The sequence below is a fragment of the Elaeis guineensis genome, chromosome 16 (genome assembly GCF_000442705.2).
Source record: "Elaeis guineensis isolate ETL-2024a chromosome 16, EG11, whole genome shotgun sequence".
Lineage (NCBI taxonomy): Eukaryota > Viridiplantae > Streptophyta > Magnoliopsida > Arecales > Arecaceae > Elaeis > Elaeis guineensis.
The window spans coordinates 40304260-40323877 of NC_026008.2; the positions used below are offsets into that span (position 1 = coordinate 40304260).

Genomic DNA, 19618 nt, shown 5'->3' on the forward strand with positions numbered 1-19618 from the left:
GGCGATGGTGATGCAGGCGAGAAAATTGATGGCGAACACTGAGCAGATGCCTACGAGCACTATCTGCTCAACGCCTCCTCCCTCCTCTTTTGATGTTGCCACTACCGTCGCGTCCGCTGCTGTTCCCACTCTTATATCCATCCTTTCCCCAACCCCCATAAGTATGCCGCCGGCACCTCCTCCTCCTACCACAGTGGGCCAGCGGGAGAGAAGGGGATCAAGGAGAAGATAGTTCTTGGTGGTGATGGCGACAATAATGCGGGTAAGAAGACCGATGGCGAACACCAAGCAGACGTCTGTGAGCACCATCTGCTCGATGCCTCCTCCTTCCTCCTTTACTGCCGGCCCTATCGTCGCATACGCCACCGTTCCCACTCCCATCTCCATCCTTTCCCACCCCCCGCAAGCATGCCGCCAGTACCTCCTCCTCCTACCATATCCCTCCCCTCACCCTCGCCGTCGATGGCACCACCACCGCTACCAGCACTGCTACCCCCACACCCCCCTCTCCCTCCTCACCAAATCGACGCCCTCTCCCTGAGTTCTCCCCCCGAACAACGGTGGTCCCGAAGTCCCAGACCACTCCAAAGCCCTTGTTAAAAAATACAGAGGGCAATTTGATCTTTTTATAATTGTATAACTTCTTAACTAATGCCGACGTATCTTGAGGGGCTAAGTATACATTTTTCAAAATCTTGGATAAAATGTAATAAAGACAAACCTCAAATTTTTTTTTGTAATTTATCTTAATATTAAATATATTCACGACCTATGAGTCTAGTTAGAACAGTACGCTCATTATTGATTGCTGTATGTTATATTACTATTTATGAAAGAGTGATGCGTCTCAATCACTAAAGTGTAGATTCTTAGTAATACTATAGATATATGTCGGAGACAAATATTGAATTGGACCACTAATACACTCTTAAACCTAACATTATCATTAAGAAAGAGTTATTCTAATCATAGTATATAGAAAGTCCTTATGGCTAAGGATATTATTAAACCTTATATATAATTTGTGTATTTTTAATATTGTCAACTAGTGATGCTTAATAAGAGACTATATATAGATATATTATACTATATAATGAATACATGAGGATTTGTAGTCATCCAATAAGGGATCCATCATTCGTATGGTAGGAAAGAATATACTAGATTGTGCCTCTTATATATTAAATAAAAATCTGACCAATCAATTTTAAAAATTATTTATATTTTATATATATGATAAATATATATGATATATATTTTTAAATTAAAATTTTTAAATTATTTTAATTATCTATTTATTTAAAAAGATGCACATATAAGTTAAGGATTGACAATATCATTGGTGATTTAACCCTATTAGCTTGTATGAAATATTAATTGATGAAAAGACTAATATATAAGTAATTATAAAAATGATATCACAAATAAATCTCTAATCCTTTGGGTGTGATTATAATTTAACGATGGATATGATTATAAGTGTTCAATTGAGGGGGACAAATTTACTAGAGGAAGAGTCCAAAAGGGTCTCATACTATATGTTCTTATTCTAACCTATATAAATGAGATAAGACATTGGAATTTCATATTATTATGATCTTATTAAATATTTAGGAATTATGAGAACTCTAGAAATTGATTAAGAATTTCATGACCTTACTAAAGGTTTAGAAATTATAAAAGCTTTTAAAAAGCTATATAAAGGGTTTAAGCAATCCATAAGACATGAATGTAGAATCTTTTATTTTTTAGAAACCATCACTTCTTCTCCAGATATAAAGGGTCAAGAGCACCGTATGTGAACTTTGGAGGATTTTATAAGTGTGAAATCTCTATAAGGTAACCCATATCCATCATATGAAAAATATGTTGTTCATGTGGTTAGTCGATCCTGCACAATTATTTATTTACAAAATTCTGAATTACATTTGGAAATGTTTAAACTAACAAATACTATGTTATCACCTTTCAATGCCCACTAAAGTAACATTATGCTTGATGAGAAATTATAAAGTTAACAGAGAGAATTTCCACAAGGATGGAATGGGATGTAATTACAAAGTGTAAATAAGGTACTGCCAACCATTTTCTCTCCCCTCAGCCTGACCACAGCATGAAGACCTGCCATCTTCTTGGCACTAGCAAACATGTGAGCATGTCTTCAGAGGAGGCTGCAAGAGCATTCATTTTGCCCACAGGTTCATATTTGTGTCTGAGGTTTATGCTCAACAGATGCACTTAAAATCACCATTCATAATATAGTAACATAAGCTGGCTGCTCATCAATGTTTACTTATTCTTTAATGTGTACGCCTCCACTTAATTTGTTATGTTGTCAACTATAAGACCTGGGAAGACGAGCAAATCATCCCATTCTCATCTGTCAAAACTCTGACACAAAAAGGGCACAGATTTCAAAGAGAGACACCAAATCAATCTTTACGGAATCAATATGCAGTGGCATTTGTCCCAATTTAGGTGTATCTTACTATATAGGAAATTGGTAATATTCTTCCAACCAATAAACATTGACGAACTTAACCTCCATGAAGAATATTGGCAAATTCATCATCTACTTATATGACTTCATATGATGTTGAGGATTTGTCTTTGAACAAGTATAAATTTCACTTACTTTGGAATTTCTAGAGAGATCACTCTTGCTGGAGCCTCGATCTCTTACCCAAATACAAAATACATCGAAATACATCTAACCGCCGTAATGAACAGAAAGATGAATACCAGCTGGTCTTTTTCTCCCACATGTAGCATGTAGAAGGATGCAGAAGCAATTTTTGCCTGAATATATTATTACACCCCAAGGATCTGAAAGTCATGTGCAATATAAACAGTCACAGAAATATATCGTCAGAATTAATGGAGATGTCAAATTGTTTTCCATGCCATTCCCCATGCCATGATGTCTCACACCTGTTTTGATTTCCTAATTTTTTAGAAAACCAAATCAACTTTGTTTCTATAAGATGTTTCCAAAGAGACATATCATGGAAAAGGCATTGCTAAACCACCATGTTCAAAAATCTGAAAAAACTACATAAAAATAGTAGTTATAAAGTGTATATATGTAAAAAAATGGAATGTAACAAAAAACAGATGCAGCTTCACTTCGCAGCCATATTAGTTATTATAATTAATTAACTACAAGTTTATTCTTTAAATTATCTAGTCTAGAATTCATGATTCTAAAAGGATAAACAGATTATGAGCTAAATGAAGCCACATGGTGATGTACTACCAACACAAACTACAAAAATGCATTTAAGTATTCATGCTATCGTGGACCTATGCAGAAGTAAAGGACTCTTGACATGTCACAATCATTGAAAATTATGATTCTTGACTGGTAATAAAGTCGCTTCTGTTTGCATAGAGAACATAGCAATCATAGAAATAAAATGTCTATAACCCAAATTAGACTGATCACATTTACATAGTCATAAGATTTTGATGTTACTATAGTTTAAGACAATAATTGCAACAGCTTGCACAAAAGGTTGAATAGTCCAAATGGACCCAATAAGAATTTCCCATCATGCCACCACCAACTAACAATGTATGATTTTACCAAAAAAAAAAACAATGAATGATGCATGCCAACTTGTATGCCCCTTCCAAGTGCAAAAAGTCAAGGATCAAACCATAGAGTGCGTAAAAAACATACTTAAGCAAATTACAATAATCACTTCATTATGACTTCATAATTCTACCAACAACATATTTTCCTTTCTCCAAACGTATCAACCATTTAAAAAACAACAAAGTTCTAATTCACATACTTTAGATAGCTCCTTCTCTTTAGCTGCAGCTGTCCATCTAAGTTTTGCCTCCCAAGTGTAAATGCGGAGGGCCTACAAATCACAAACAAAACCACAGGAATGCATCTCCTCACAATATATATGCGATGCATTATTAATGAAGCCTGATGAAAATGCAAAATAATGGATGTTCATTATCTAATTTGACATCCAAGATATATAGAGAGGGTTAATAAACAAGGATCATAATCAAATTTTATGCTCATTAATCTCATAAAGTGTAACACAATGACATTCTTAGAGAGATTAATCACCCACATCGATAATTTGCCTGCCTCTTTTAAAAATTGCTTGATTTCTTGTTGCAGTTGAACTTCTTCATTGCTCCTCAACCCTCACCGAAAAGAAAATCAGAAGACTTTTAGTAGGGAAATGCTCAACAAAATCTCAAAAAAGACCTCAGCATCAGATCTTTTTCCAAATATAACATTTTTTTTCTCCTTATGGATTCAGGCCAGCCCACTCAAAAGGCATTGACAGACCCTCAATAATTAAAAAGTCAGAGTGACAGAAAAATGTTATATGAATTTACAGCAATGTAGACGAAGTGAAGATGTCCTTTAGCAAAGTCATATAATCTTGTCCTTCATTAAGCTTTGCAAGGAGAAGTTTTGCAACAAGTGCAAGACTAGCTTTGTTAAGTAGATATTGATGTTGGTCATTGTAAAGGCCAACTATATAAGGATAGAGAAAATGAGAATATTGAGTTGGATGGGCATTGACACATGGGGGACAAACTTGCATTCAATTGAGCGCACTAGAACAAACTTAGAAGATGGCCCATGAAGAACAAGCTTAGGACAAATCATATGAGATACTTCAAACGATCAAATGCAAGCAACAAAGGCTGCAGATGAGCATAACAAATGAGGGTCTCAAATTCATGTTGCACCATTCGAGAAAAGATAGAAAAATCAACAAAAAGATGAATTCATATACTAATACTTTATTTGAAAAATGTCGGCAATATTAGAGTGCCTGCTTGAAGGGACAATAGCTGGGATTTGAGATCAAATATGGAATTAAGTTTCTTTTTTTCTCTATCAGCCAAACAAATTGAATTCATGACTATAAAAGACCCAGGAGAATAAGAAGATCACGCTCATTGAATATTTAAAACTTTAAGAGAGACTCCTAATTGTTTCAAATCACTAACAAAGAGTGAGGAAGATTTAATTAAACATGGATGGAAGTTATTTGTTGTGAGGAATGCAAAAAGCTTCTTCCTTGCATAAATGGAGGTTAAGAATTTCAAAAGCAAAATGAAATGTCTGAGACAAAACTAGTTAATTATGTTATGGCTATACCCCATATGCTCCAGTTTATAGTGGAAAAAAGTAAAAAAAGATAAAATGACATATTAATTTGAGATATTAAAATATGATGTTACCCGGAAGGAAAACAACTCAAAAGCATCTTTTATTTTATTAGATTACTAGCACACCTTTTACTCTAAGGGGGTGGCTTGTTTCGCGATTGGAATCGGAATGAAAATCAGAATGGTTTGAAATCAGAATTAGAATGGCCAAATCCCTCGAAGCGCTTGGTTCGTGACCGAAATTGGAATCGAAATTGTAATGAAAATTTGAATCCGTAAAGGAGAGTAGGGATTGAATCCTATATAGATTGGACCATTCCCATTCCACCTTGGAATCGGAATCACAATGGACTCCTCCCAACCAAATGATTGGAATGGGAGTCACCCATTCCCATTTCGATTCCAGACCCCCAATCCCCCCAACCCAGCACCCCCTAAGAAGAATAAGAAGATTAAAGAGTCTGGCATTTCAGATAGCCATTGCTCTCTTACTTACATGTCAATGAGTGAAGATTTTAAAATCTTAAAGATAATCTCCCCTATACCTGAAAATATGCTACAAACCTAAGGCCTTGAATATCTCAGGGAGGTTTCCTTTTATACAGGAAGACTAATAACACCAGGTGAACACATCAATATGCATTTCCATACACTATCCATTCATTGAATCTCTATACCAGTAAAGACTATAAAGTATCTCGGAAAAAATGTTCTGACAAAATTTGATTGCTATTTCAACTTATCAGTGAGACACAAACCACAAACGAATTCCCCGATCAGTGATTCCAACCTTTCCACTAAGATGCCGAGATGCCACAAACCTATAATCAACAAGTATTTTTCAACCGAGCCATCCAATCCAATACAGATACAATTAAGCTCAACATTCCCAGTTTTAATTGTTATATACACCTCTAACATGCCTAAAACCTTATCTAAGCAACTTTACACATCTGCGAAGACTACAACTAGATTCAGAAGCCAAAAGAATACACGCTTCATCATGGTTTCATGCTAAAATTCCAAAACATAGATCAGATTACAAGCCATTGGGTTTTTTTAACAGGAACAACAAGAGAAGCCATTCCAAGGACCCAGTCTGCAGATCTAAAGCTGTCTTAGAAAAAAAAAAATGACGAGACAACGCAGTAATTGACTGGAGTAAAAATGACGAGACAACGCACTAAAAGCATCAAATTAAGCTCCTGGGGAGCCAATTTTCCAAGGAAAAGGGTCGAGGCAACGCAGTAATTGACCGGAGTAAAATAATTCAACGCAGAGAGAGAGAGAAATCTGCTAGAAACTCGTGGAAGCGTTGGGGATCCGATTACCTTTCTGAGGAACTCGACGAATCCGTCGAGGAGTTGCGGAAGAACGATGAAGAGGAGGACGTAGACAGGGGAGAGAGAGGGTCGCCGTCGCCGGGAGTTGCGCCGCCCATCGTTGTCGCCACGGGGGAGAGGATCCGGTATCGGGTCGACAGGAGCGGAACCACCGGCTCACATCCCCTCGGCGGCTCGTTGGGCGGATGGACGGCGGGTTAGAGGAAAGTAGAAAAAAAAAAACGAAAAATTAAAGCGACAGCTTGACCAATTTACATTTGGATCCAAAAAAAAATTTGCTAACCACCTTCAAAACTTTAAAAAAAAAAATGCAGAAAGATCCAGCTGCCGACCTCTATTAAACAACATTATGATGCGAAGGGCATAAGAGAAATTAAATTTTATCAAATATCATAAATATGGTTTTAAAAAAAATTAAAAATAAAATGAAATAAAAAAATGGCTGAGGTATTTTAGTTATTTTATTTTTTATTAATATCGTTAGAGTGGAGATAGATTGTTGGATCTATTATAATTTTTTAAAATTTTAAAAATTTATTTTAAATTTTTTTTTACTCCAAATATAAATAATCAAAGTTTAAGAAACTCGTCGACACCCAGTAATTCTTGTTCGTCGCCAAACCTCCCAGTCCAACTCCTGACTCCATTGTGCGGTGACTTCCGCTCCTTGGCTCAAATGTTCAATATTTTTGCTTATTTCCTGGCTAAACAAGCTTGTTACTTATTTTATGTGACCCAAGGCATTGAAGACCGACCGACTCATTTATGAGTCAATTTAATGAAGGCAGGATTGTGTCGTCTCGTCTTTGAATGTGCTCGATTTAGCGTACTATTGAACGGGGTCTACAACATCCATGAACAACTACATTCATTTATTGTCCTGTCTTTTCCCTTTGTAGCAAATACTTGTGCCTGAACTTTGATATTTGAGATTTGATATATTAAGTTTTCTTTGGTAATGAAATGGATTGCTTTGAGAAGTACTCATTTTTCTTATAGAGCATGTGTAGATTATATCTAGTAATGGATGAGCTAATTGGTCGTACCTCTATTTACTTCCTTCGTAAGGTTTTATAGAAAATTTGATCAAGTCTTGAACAGTGCAAGCTTAATTACATATTGCCAGGGGATTGTTCATCTTTGCATTATTGTATGTTTGTCGCATTTCGACCATCTTTAATGCTTTCCCATTTCATGTGTGATTTCGATTTGCGGCTCTTTTTGAGCATTGCAAAGTAGGTCCCTATGATTGGGTTAACTCTCTAGCTATTCATGAGTCATATATTAGAGATTGGCCAGGTGTCTATGAATGATAGGAACACATAAAGAACTATCTTATCCTTGGTTTGCTGGAATATGTATCCAAATGAAATGGGAATTCCAGCTATGGCTTCTTTTTAATGTTTGCTTGAAGTCAAAGTGATAGAATTATGTTTCCCCTGGATTCACCCTCTCGACTAAAGAGATGATAATTCTGCCCCAACTTCTTTAATTGCTGATATATATAGATATACTTTTTGTTGAAAGTATCTACAAGCAAGGTTCATTTCATGTATATGCATTCATAGCCAAATCATAGGTTATAATACTTCGTATCTTGTGCACACATGCAGTTAGATTAGCTGATGATATGGTGTATATTTGTGGACCTCATGTCATTATAGGTCAAGGTATTGGAGCTCGGTTTTGTCTACAGTGCTTATTTTGGCGTAGCCAAAGTGCCATTCTGCTTGAATCGAGCAATAGAGAAGAGGCATGTATCTCCGATTGAAGTTCAATTAAAGGCGATTAATATCCATCAAGAATATGATTATAATCTCATCAATAATTATGACATATTATGGTTGACCAACCGCTATTATATAATCAAGATGATTAAATTTATCTGCGCGCATAACTTAGTAGTTATTACTGCATGATCAAAATGGTTAATTCTTATCCACATGTCGATTGGACAGTCATCATCAAGTGGTTTAGGTATATTTCACCAATCTGGTAATGAAATGCCAACCCCTTCTATATAAGAGGACAATAATGGATATTTGTGTATGTTTTTTTTTTTGTTCTCTCTACGAAAACTCTGTCTTTCTAAATCTTCTACTATTTTATTAAAATTTTATTAACTTAATCATCGAAAAGCCCCACACCAAACAAACTCTAAAAAATAAACTTTCATTTTCTATTTTCCAATTGGCCAAGCAACATTTAGTCCTAGCCTAAGTCTAATTGCCATCGACAGTATAATAAATTCCTCGGCCATCTTCCAAACCCGAATTTTTGCTTTTGATCACAACACCACAACTCGGCCAATTATTGACCTTAAATCATCGGCTTAGATTCCAGTAGCAAAAGTTGGGATAACATGGCATTAGATCTCAACCTTAACTTAGCTAGGTTGGCATGAATTAGGTAAATGATCTGGAAGGTTATGTTAGGTCGGCAAAACTTGTCAAAAGTTGGGAGTGGATTTCCTTAATATTGACAAGATGCTAAACTACATGAGCTACGATGAACTCAAGGTACAATATGTTCCATCGCACGGCACAAATTGCCATCATGATCGATTAACTTGTAATTGGAATGCAATAATAGGGGGCATGCACCCTACACGCATACTTGGAGAATTTTTATGGGGCCATAAGTGTTTTTTTTTTTTAATTTTAAATATTAATTTATTATGATTTTAATAATATGAAGAATAATAATAATTTTATATTGATTGTGAGTTAAAAAAATTTATATTTATAATTTTTTTTATATAAAATATTTTTTAAAAAATAAAATTATAAAATCTATAAATAGATAATATTTTACGTGACGAAATACGTCAACGACAGTCGAGATCTTTCTCGGAGATTTTATTGCATATTAACACGTCAAATGGTGGCCATATAGTCAACGTGGCAGTGCAGGTGCCTTGATATTGGCATGGTTAACCATTATCAGGGAACTTGTAACGCTTTGCGTGCAAGCTACAATTTGGCCTTTTGACATTGACATATGAGTGGATCCAGAGGTTCCTCAATCATGATAGCACATTATTAGTCTTGCAGCATGGTTCACTTTACATTTGGAGGTAGCTCATAAAAACCTTTTGATTTAAATTAGCCCACATCTACTTCAAGCTCAAGCACAAGCTGCACGTTCTACTCTTATAGAGAAATTCAACTCGAATTAATTTAATTAGCTGCCATCTTTTGATCTAATCAGCATTTTATTTACTAGAATGCCTCCAATCTATTAGGCCATGGATCCATGCTTTCTTGCATGGATTTTTTTAGTACTGCATGAAACGTGCGGCGTTTTACAACCAATTCTCACAAAATCTCTACAACTAATTACAAATAATCATCTGATTAATAATTAAATTTTATAAAAAAAAAGCCGGCCAAGTACTCCAGCATTCATCCCCTCAATAAATCTTGCCCTATTTTTTTTTTGATAAAAAATACCGAAACTCTATTAGAATAAATCTTGTCCTATTGCTAAGCTCATATTTTATCTCCACAATCTTTCAATCCCATATTTCCTCAGCTGTCCATTCTTTGTTACTGACTTTTTCGTTTATATCGGACATCAGTTTTTTGCCTAACTTCGGTAGAAAATTTAGAGGAAAAAATTAAGAATAAACAGTCTAACAACCCAAGCAAAATCAAATAAGTCGTATTTTGATACAAGATAACTAGAGTTGAAGTAGGGTGATGATGGAGTTATTAATTAACATAAAAAATAATAATTTAATATGTTCAAAAATAAAATTATATTTATATTTTATTTTTAATAAATAAAATTATAGTAATTTAATCCAATGTGTTTCCAAAAAAATATATTAAAAAAATTAAATAATATATATATATTTTTTTGTAGACCAATTGTTTATACAAATTTAATATAATATATCCAAAAAAATAAAAAATAAATGTCCTTAAAAAGCAACAGAAAGATTACTAATATCAGTCCACATCATTTTTCCGTATGCTCTGCTCTATATCAGGCCATTCAATCAGCAATACTTATATTTTTCTTAAGAAATACAGATCACTTAGGTTAAAATCAAGACTAGATCCCAGCCAAATGGACAGGTCACCCCATAATCAAATCCTAACACCAAAACCAACCACATTCTTGGACCCGGATCAGCCAAACCGGACCCAGACTGCACCACCTTCCGCCTACATCCATCAAGACCACCGAAAGGTACCCACTACCCACCTGCCCACCGACGCTAATTCCTATGAGCCGCCACCCATCCGATGTTCCCTTTCCCAATCTTGCACAAATCGACGGCCAGAATCCAGAGTTATCCGCGCCGACAAATTGGTAACTTTAGCTAACGTTAGGGCTCATTTCACGTGCCAGTAGCAGCCACGTGGTAGAGATCCAGCGCGGGCCCGGGGTGGCCGGGGGATACGTGGCCCCACCTTATTCCAAGACCGCAAGAGCGAGGGCCAAGGCCGAGAAGGAAGCACAGAAGGGAACACGTAACGAGAGGAAAGGGAGAGGGGCCGAATGGGAGGCGATCACGCGGATCGATGACGTGGCGGAAGAAATTCATATCCCGCCCAAACTCCCAATTCGTCTCGCCCTGCGTCCATCGGGTTTTGATTTCCCCCCACGCCCCCGCACCTCCCACCCCTCTCCCTCCCCTTCTTATCCCCCTGCTTCGCACGCACCACGCTTTCTCAACTCACCCCATCTCCACTTACAACGACCCCTCCTCTCTCTCTCCTTGCCCTTTACCTTTCTGCCCTCGCGCGACGAAACCCTAACCCTAAGGTAAGTCCCCCTTTCCGCTGTTTTCCGATCGATTTCCGTCCAGTTTTGTGGATTTTCGGTCTTTTTTCCGACGATTTCTCACGGATCTGATCGAATTTTATGTAGATTTCAACATGAAAGGAGGGAAGTCGAAGGCCGACACGTCGAAAAAGGCCGATTCCAGGTTCGTACGTACTCTTCCCCTTCTATATCGTCTGCTAGGTTTGCCGATCTGGAGTTTGGAGGTCTGGGATTCGTTTTTGTTTAATTTTTGGTGAATAGGCTCTCGACGAAGAGGAAGGGGGTGGAGAAGGCGACGAAAACGGCTAAGAAGGCGAAGGCCGGCAAGGACCCGAACAAGCCGAAGAGGCCACCCAGCGCCTTCTTTGTCTTCATGTGAGCTTCGATTTATTGTTTCTCTTTGCCTTTTTCCAGGCCTGGATCTATTCTTTCAAGAAATTTCTCTTCTGATGCTTTCTCTTCGGGTTTTTGACGACAGGGAGGAGTTCAGGAAGCAGTTCAAGGAGAAGAACCCTAATAACAAGCTAGTCTCCGTGGTAAGTATCAAATCTGCTGTCCTTTTCCTTGTTCTCCAGATATCTCCGTTTCTTAACTCCAATTTTTTTTTTTTTTTTTTTTGTCGAATTTTATTCGATTTTGAAATAATAGGTTGGCAAAGCTGGAGGTGATAAGTGGAAATCCCTGTCTGAAGCTGTGAGCTTTCTGCGCCAATTCCATCCTTATTGATCTCGTAAATTAGATTAGTTTATTTTTTTCTGCTAATTTTTCTTTCTTTTTTTTTCTTCTTGTTGGATATATTTCCAACTCCAGGAGAAGGCTCCTTACGTGGCGAAGGCGAACAAGCTGAAGTCAGAGTATACCAAGAACATTGCCGCTTACAATAACAAAATGGTTGCTTTCTACATCCGCATGATTGATTTGTTGTCGTAAAATACTTGATATTTTTGGTTTTCCCCAAGTTAATTTGTTGTTTAATTCGTTTTTTCTCGGGAATTAGTCTGAGGGACCACACAGTAGAGCTGATGAGGAAGAAGAATCGGACAAGTCCAAGTCTGAGGTGAACGATGAGGACGAAGAAGGGAGCGAAGAGGTGGGTTATTGATTTTTTCTGTTGCTAGGTTTCAATTAATTAAGCAATATATTTTGATTTTTCCCCCTAACTTGTACCCCCCTTTTTTTTGTTGGGTACAGGAAGAGGAGGAAGATGAGTAGATGAATGGGTGGACGATAGTGGAAGGAGAAGCAAAGGATGGCGCATCAAAGCTTCTCTTCTGTTTACCCCCTTTTCCCCTCTTAAATTTCGTCCTTTTGCCGCCCTTTTTTTACTCATTAGAAAAAAAGATCTGGAAGTAGAAATTAGAATTCTACTCTTTGAAAAAGATCTAGAAGTAGAAATCAGAATTCGACTCGTTACCGTGGGGAACTATACCCTTTTGTAGAGATGTGGCTGGACGCAGGACGGCTGCATCTCTGCTGTCCATCACCACCTTGTACTTAATGTCGTCTAACTGGAGCTGATTTTGATGCATTATCTGGTTCTATGCTCCCCTTCTGATATTTGTGGTTAATTTCTTATCTAGATTTAAATTTTTGGTGCATTGAGCTTTATTTGGATCATCTGATACTGCTTAGGTGACAATAGCTTTTTACTCGTTAGTAATTTGGTGACATGGGTAGGAAAATGCCTATAATTCCTTGCGGTGTTCCATGGATTCTGTTGGTTTATTAACTTTGCTTTGTTTCCCGTCATCATTTCAAAGATATCGTGGTTCTTCTCTTTATCAGAAAGGATTCTGTGAATGTAGTTTACTCATATTTTATAAGCATTACTTGTCGAAAAAATTATTCTCCTGGAGTTTGAATGGGGCTTTACCACTTGTATGGTTTCTGAGTATTCGTTTGCTAATCATATGTGGGTGTGTATGACTCTTGGTTGAATTCCTCTAATCTGGTAATGCAATGTGGTTTTTTCTCTTCCCTTGAAGAAAGAAGTGGTTTTCTGAACTTCTATTGGCCTTTTTTGTTTGATAGCAAACTTTTCGTTTGGTAACTAAATGTACCAACACTTATTTTTGTTGGTTGTGACCTCTGCATCGTTCACAACTCGTGTGACGTTAGACTTGTAGGCATCTTTTTAAAGAAACTTTATGATTTGGTACCCCTTGTGGCATTGTGTACCTGTTAGATCTATTTCAACGCACATGACTGCATGGCCTCAGAAGAAGCCCAGTGTTGATTTCTTTACGTGGTTTCCATTTTTTGCCTGTTTTCGGGATATAGGGGATATAGGGGGAAGGGAAGGTAGCGATTGGTTGCTGTACATGGTGTTGTTGGCTATTTGAGGAGTTGGAGACAAGGGGTTTTTGATACTTGGTAACTTTTCTTTCCTGTTCCCTTTGTCAAATCAATAAAAAGAAGTATTTGCTTCCAAGTTAGATGCTAGTTTTTCTTGGTCGCTTGCTGTTTCATGGTGGTGAGGCAAGGTCCTCAGGGCTTTGATTGTGAGTGTTTATGTTCCATCACCAGCCCAAATTCTTCACCTTTTACATGATGCTAATGTCTATTCTGATTACTTTTATGCTTATTTCCGTTTTAAATGTTGCTGGTGTTATGTAAATTTTTTTCTTGCTCCATCTTGGGTGAACAGGTTTCACTCTTGTGGCTCCTTCTGTTAGCATTTCTAAATTTTAGGAGCTGCAAGTTTCAGGCTGTCGTTTAGAAGATGGGCTTTTTTGTCAACTGTGAATGCTTTTGATTGCTTAGTCATCTGTTGATAGTTGAGCAAAGAAAATACACTAGGTGTGCTAACCAGTTAAAGGTGGCAAATGTCTGGACTGGAGCACATGGCTTTAAGTCTAGATCAATAAGTTAATTAAAGAATCTTGGGGACTTGTTCTATGGGTGTTAAATGGTAACGAAATCATATCTGGTCCAGTCATGCATGAATTCTGTCGATAAGTTTATTTTGAACCAAGTTATAAACCCTGCTTGAAGGGTCCATAAGATAAAAGGGTCTGTAATGACTATTTTTAAATGTAATTGGGAAGTTTTGTTACATGGGATTTTACTCTATCGAGCTTTTGATCGAATCATAAACTGGTGGTCACCTTTCGTAGTGGTTGCACTTTGTTCGTATATAGTGGATGGTGATATCTCTAGCATTATTCGCAACTTTATAAAATACTATTGGCAATCTGATGAGGAATGCAACCTTTTGAGTTATAGGGAATGTCATCGATGTAGTCTGAGACTCAAACACTGCCATCTCTTTGTGAATGTTGTGTGCAAAGGCATCTAAATATGATTTCATTACAAATTCAATGATTTCAACGTGGGTAGGTCCGGTTAGGTTATTCGTCTTATTTGGGATTATTTGAGATTGTTGTTAGCAGTAGAAATTTGGAAGTTTTTAGAAGTAAAATTTTTGAAAATAGAGTTTCTAAGAAAAAATTATTTATTATTTAGATAATCATATTGGTAAAGTGATTTGTGATTTATGAAGAGTAAAATAATTTTTTTATGTTAATCAGAAAATATTTTTTTAAAAAATTAAAATATAGTTTTTTTAAATAAATTTTAAATTTTTTTTGTAAAGTTAAAATAGTTTTTTGATATTTTTATTAAATATTAATGTAACATTCGAAGGACATTTTAAGAGGTCGAAAGTGCTTTTTGGTATATTAAAAATTTAGTCAAATAGAACTTTAATATGATTATCTGTATTTCTTCTTCTTCTTTTTTTTTTTAATATATATATTAATTTTTGGAGATGAGATTGTGCGGATCGAAGGCATTTTGCGATAAATGTCACTGAGGATAAATTTAGACTATTTGCAGAACATGAATATTATGCTTTGGCACTATTGTTTTGGGGGGCTGGAAGTTAGTTAGCAACCGTTCGGTTGACGGCTATGAACATGGTGGTGAGAGAAACCTTATTTTTAGTTCTGCTGTGTGGTGTTGCTCAATAAATTTTTGAGACGTTGTGTTGGAGTTTCTCCAACATGCTGTATTTCTCAATTAAAATTCTTGTTATGTCTTGGAATGGTCAGATGCTGTCTTTCTTAGGAGGATAATGTTTGATGCATGAGATAAACTTGGGGTGTTTCTGCAGTCAAAAATGATCATGTTTAATGCATGAGATAAACTGGTATTGGTTAGAAGTCAGCCAAAACAAGCGCATCATGGCTTCTTTGTTGATCAGACGACATTGTTGTGCACTATTACTGCACTAAATGATAGTGATCGAATTGAAAACTAAAGGTAAAAGTGGATGTTCGCTACGCCCCCAATGAGTTTGTTTAATCATCCATTTTCGTTTGTCCTTATAATACACCTTTAGTAGGCTTGGAACTGAGCTGGGCTATACCCCTCCCCAATCCTGACCCAAAATTTTTTGGATTCCCGAGTTGTCTAGGCCGTGTTACCCGTTTGGGCTAAAATTGGATCCATGGAATGCTTCTTCTCCTTTCGTTCCGTCTTCCGAATGCTGCCCGTGTCAAATCTCGTGGACCTATGCTGGCTGTTGTTGCTGCCGGGCTCTCTCTCGATGAAGTGCTCGAGCTTGAGGTGTAGATGAATAAGAATCTGGAGCTAGTGGAGTGCCAAAATAGCATAGGCACGAACAAAATAAGTTCTTGAGAAAACACTAAAACGGATCGAGAACCGGTAAGCAAAAAAATTAATAATAATAATAATAATAATAATAATAATAATAAAATAAAAAGGCAAACAAAGAACCTGAAAACAGTGCAGTACATGATCTAGGCCCCAAGCTGAGGGAAACTCGAGCTCCGGTTGGGCCCGGGCCGGGCCAGTGGCATGTCTGAGCCTGGCCCAAAAATTATTGTTCGGGCCTGTCTCGAAATCTGATTCTAAGTTAGCCTATCTCCAGCTCTAACATCTTGGGAGCATTCCTAATCACTCATTTCAATTTTGGCCTCATGGAATAGGTTGAGAAATCAAAGAATCCACTCAATCAAAATTAGAGACTCTGAACATGCATTGTGGGGTTGAGAATCTATGTCAAAACTGCCTTGCTACGGTATTTGTATGCAAACAATTCGAGATAAGACATGCAGGCAGACTATTCCCAGCTAAACAATCGCTGTCTCTCACACATCTATCAGTTTTTCATACAATTTTTCCCAAAATGAGAAGCCACTGATTGTTTATCTTGTTATACTATCTCAGTAATTTGAACCTCTGGAACCCGTGTAAAGGACTCCTCACCTAGACAAGTGAACTCTACCATAGCTTGAAGATATGGATGTTCTTTGTGCTGCTTCTTTTATCTTGCTTTCAGGTTATAAAGACATAAATATCCAGGTCAGGTAATATAACTAATGTCCGATATGGAGATTTGCCTTGTTTACTCAGGAGTTTTTTTTAAAAAATACAGATGGCTTTGTTTGCATGATATAGGAATTGCTTCTGCCAGAAGCTATATTACTTATAAGTTTCTGCATAAAGGATTTAACAAATATTTATTAAGTGACGAGAGGAATGGAAGTTGGAAACTCATAGTCTTCAACAAAGGTCTAGATCCGCTTCCAACGAGGGTATTATTTGGTGTCCAGCTGAGTGCTTATGAGATGTGGACAATCATGGGTTCCAAAGAGCCTTTTATATTAGGACTTATTTCATCCTCTCATGATTGTCTATGGTTGTACTCTTGATGACTGTTTAATCAATGGTTCCTCATTATATTATTCAGCAAGAAGCTTATGCATTTTTCCTATCGAATCTCTACTGAACATACTCCAGATTGAGGTCCTTGTTTATAATCTCAGAATATCCTATTTATCAAATATTTCTTTGGGTCCACTGCATTGCTTTGTAATATTACTCTTCAGTAGAATGCTTTCTCCCTATCTATTTAACTAGCACAGTATGTCTTTTTCATGAACTTTGGCAATCAAAAGAGAGTTCCATGCTTATATTCTTGTCCATTGTTGCCCTACTTCAATTCATGTACTTCAATGACAGAGCATCATAATCATTTACTACATGTTGAAATTTCCTGTTACAAGCACATACACATGCATAGTTATTTAATGAATAATTATCCTGCTGTCTTCCCCTGTTGGGATCAGTTTACTGGTCTTGCATGCAGGAAGTCTTTCTTAAGTTTATACTTGTAGTTGGTGTCAAAAACTATAACCATCAAACGTCTTCCTTACTATTTGGGTTTGCTTTATTAATCCTCATTTGCTAAGCATTCCTTTTAGAGTCAAATTTCTACTAACTTGTGTAATTTTTTTGACCTGTCGCATTATTTTTCTATCTTTTTAAACTGATCGGCTTATTGTTGAACTCAGCTAAAGTCTACCTTACAATTGCATTGGTCTCTCAGCTTGCTCTTGAACTAGGCCTAGCGCTGAAAAATATCAAGTAGACATGGTCTTTTTGCAGGGAAGTTCTGGAAGTTGTTGGAGTGGTTTCTGTATTGATGTACATAAAAATCATGTGGTGATATCGCTACAAAATAGAGCAGGGCGTTTCCTTTCTTTTCTTTTCTTTTTTCCTCAATCAACACCTAGAATTTGAACCAACTGATAACAGTTGTTGGGAATGAGTGAGCCTTTTCATCCTTGGCTAATTGCATTAATTGCAACCATACCATTCATGTTACAAGATGTTTATTCTCATATGTTACTATATCTTCTGAACTTAGAAGCTTAAATGATCTCCTATACATTCTGCATTTATGCATCACGCACTGCAAGTCCTGCAAATTTAGTTTCATTGAAAGCAAATCACTTGCTGACATGCATAGCTCTTGCACAATATCATGTGCATTTTAATTTATTTGGCATGAATATAAGTCAATATACACAATGACGATGAATTTGCATCGTTGGAGCCTCTGTTGTTGGTTTTCTTTTCCTTTTCCTTTCATTTAGCTCTAATCCTTTCTCTTAAATTCCAACTTCTATATGATGCAGTCTCACTGCATGTGAATGTGCCGGCTGAACGCTTTGTGAGGAGCTCTATAGCCTTAATGTACCTCAATCAGCATTGTTTCTTTGGTAGTCTCATGTTGGTTTGCGGCTAGACTATATTGGTATTTCATATGATTTCTGAACTCTAAAAGTGCTACAATCCTGACATGCGTAGACACTCTTGGCAAGTTGCATCTTGAAAGGAGTGTCTAGAATTAGCTAAAGTTGTGCAAATTTTTTGGATATCATATGCAAGGGACAAACTGTCTAGCATTTAAACTAGTTGAGAGTACAACAAATCCACATATCCTTGGCTGTTCAGGTGCTTTTGCCAAAACGGCACACCTTTGAACCTTTTCCTAAAATGATGACATAAAATTTGAGTTTTTAGCAAAAAGGACCATTCATTGATCAACTGAATCTAATTGTCCGTACATTGGTTCTATTATGTTTTATATGATAAATTTGTATTTTTGGAAGTGGCCCACTTTCAGATTTTGGAGATTGAATTGTCTCACACTAAGGTATCTTGTGTCTTTGGGAAATGCCACTGTATGGATGTGTGGACATGTTTTCTTCTTTAACAGACAATATTGCATACAAGTCTCTTATTTAGGGAGAGATTTGATTTTTTTTTTGGACATATTTTGATTCCTTTTCATGAATTATTGAGCTCTTTCTCTTATGTATTTCTTAGTTTTCCTCTTAACATTGTAAACATGTATTATTTGCAGCTGCAAGTAATATTTCAGATGCAGCAATGTCCACACTTGATTCCAGAAACAGAGATGCCATCAAAGATCATGTTTGCATTGAGCTGGTTAACATTCTCTCTGAAGGCCTCTTTTCCCTTTGGCCTCCATGTGTTCATGTTTTAATGGCAACTCAATTGTTCCAATTTATGATGGTTCATACTGTAACTTGTGTTTGGTAACTACAAGTTCTAGATGTTATTGCTATTTTTTGGACTAGCTTGCATCTTTTTTTTATTCTTTTGTGTTTTTCCTTTTTTTTTTGGTGTGTGTGTGTGTGTGTGTTTCTGTAGCTTCACTAACTGAACTTTAATCGATCAATAGACTCATGATATGCCACCTTTGTGCTACGCACTTCTCAGTATGGTTGTTAGTGTTAAAAGGATATGTTCTTTGGTAAAAGGTGCTGGCCAAATTCCAGAAGAAATTGCCATGCTAAATCTGCACTAATTTGTTTACAGTTTGTAACAATGTCCGAGACTATAGCCAAAGAATAATGCTGAAGAGAATCAGCTACAAGCCTATCTCTACATCGTAGAAGCACCATGGTTGCCAGGCATATCTTTAAGTTTCATCAGTTAATAGGGTCGTTTCTTCATCTCTAATTATATTAGGAATTTATTATTTATCCTCCACTATCGTGCGTGTC

General features: G+C 36.7%; 2 protein-coding genes across 2 annotated transcripts in view; one reads left to right on the top strand and one right to left on the bottom strand.

Annotated features, from left to right (window-relative positions):
- The window catches only part of LOC105058857 (uncharacterized), a 30425-nt gene extending 23645 nt beyond the window's left edge, over nt 1-6780 (bottom strand). The window contains exons 1-2 of the mRNA XM_073250202.1: nt 6486-6780; nt 3798-3869 (exon numbers count right to left, since the gene is read on the bottom strand). Coding sequence (XP_073106303.1) covers nt 3798-3869; nt 6486-6595 — 182 coding nt within the window. The 5' untranslated portion in view covers nt 6596-6780. The remainder of the gene's footprint in view (nt 1-3797; nt 3870-6485) is intronic.
- Nucleotides 6781-11061: 4281 nt separating this feature from the next.
- Nucleotides 11062-12871, top strand: LOC105058859 (HMG1/2-like protein). The gene is made up of 8 exons (XM_010941917.4): nt 11062-11273; nt 11379-11436; nt 11535-11648; nt 11752-11809; nt 11922-11966; nt 12084-12164; nt 12271-12363; nt 12465-12871. Exons 2-8 carry the CDS (start codon nt 11387-11389, stop codon nt 12483-12485), a joined length of 462 nt encoding a protein of 153 aa, XP_010940219.1. The 5' UTR covers nt 11062-11273; nt 11379-11386; the 3' UTR covers nt 12486-12871.
- The last annotated feature ends 6747 nt before the right edge of the window (nt 12872-19618 follow it).

What these genes read in the sequence shown, in the direction of transcription:
- LOC105058859 (XM_010941917.4), top strand. Translation starts at nt 11,387, where the DNA reads ATGAAAGGAGGGAAGTCGAAGGCCGACACGTCGAAAAAGGCCGATTCC. An exon ending in AGCGCCTTCTTTGTCTTCAT is followed by an intron (nt 11,649 to 11,751) that starts GTGAGCTTCGAT and finishes TTTTGACGACAG; the next exon opens with GGAGGAGTTCAGGAAGCAGT. An exon ending in GGAAATCCCTGTCTGAAGCT is followed by an intron (nt 11,967 to 12,083) that starts GTGAGCTTTCTG and finishes TTCCAACTCCAG; the next exon opens with GAGAAGGCTCCTTACGTGGC.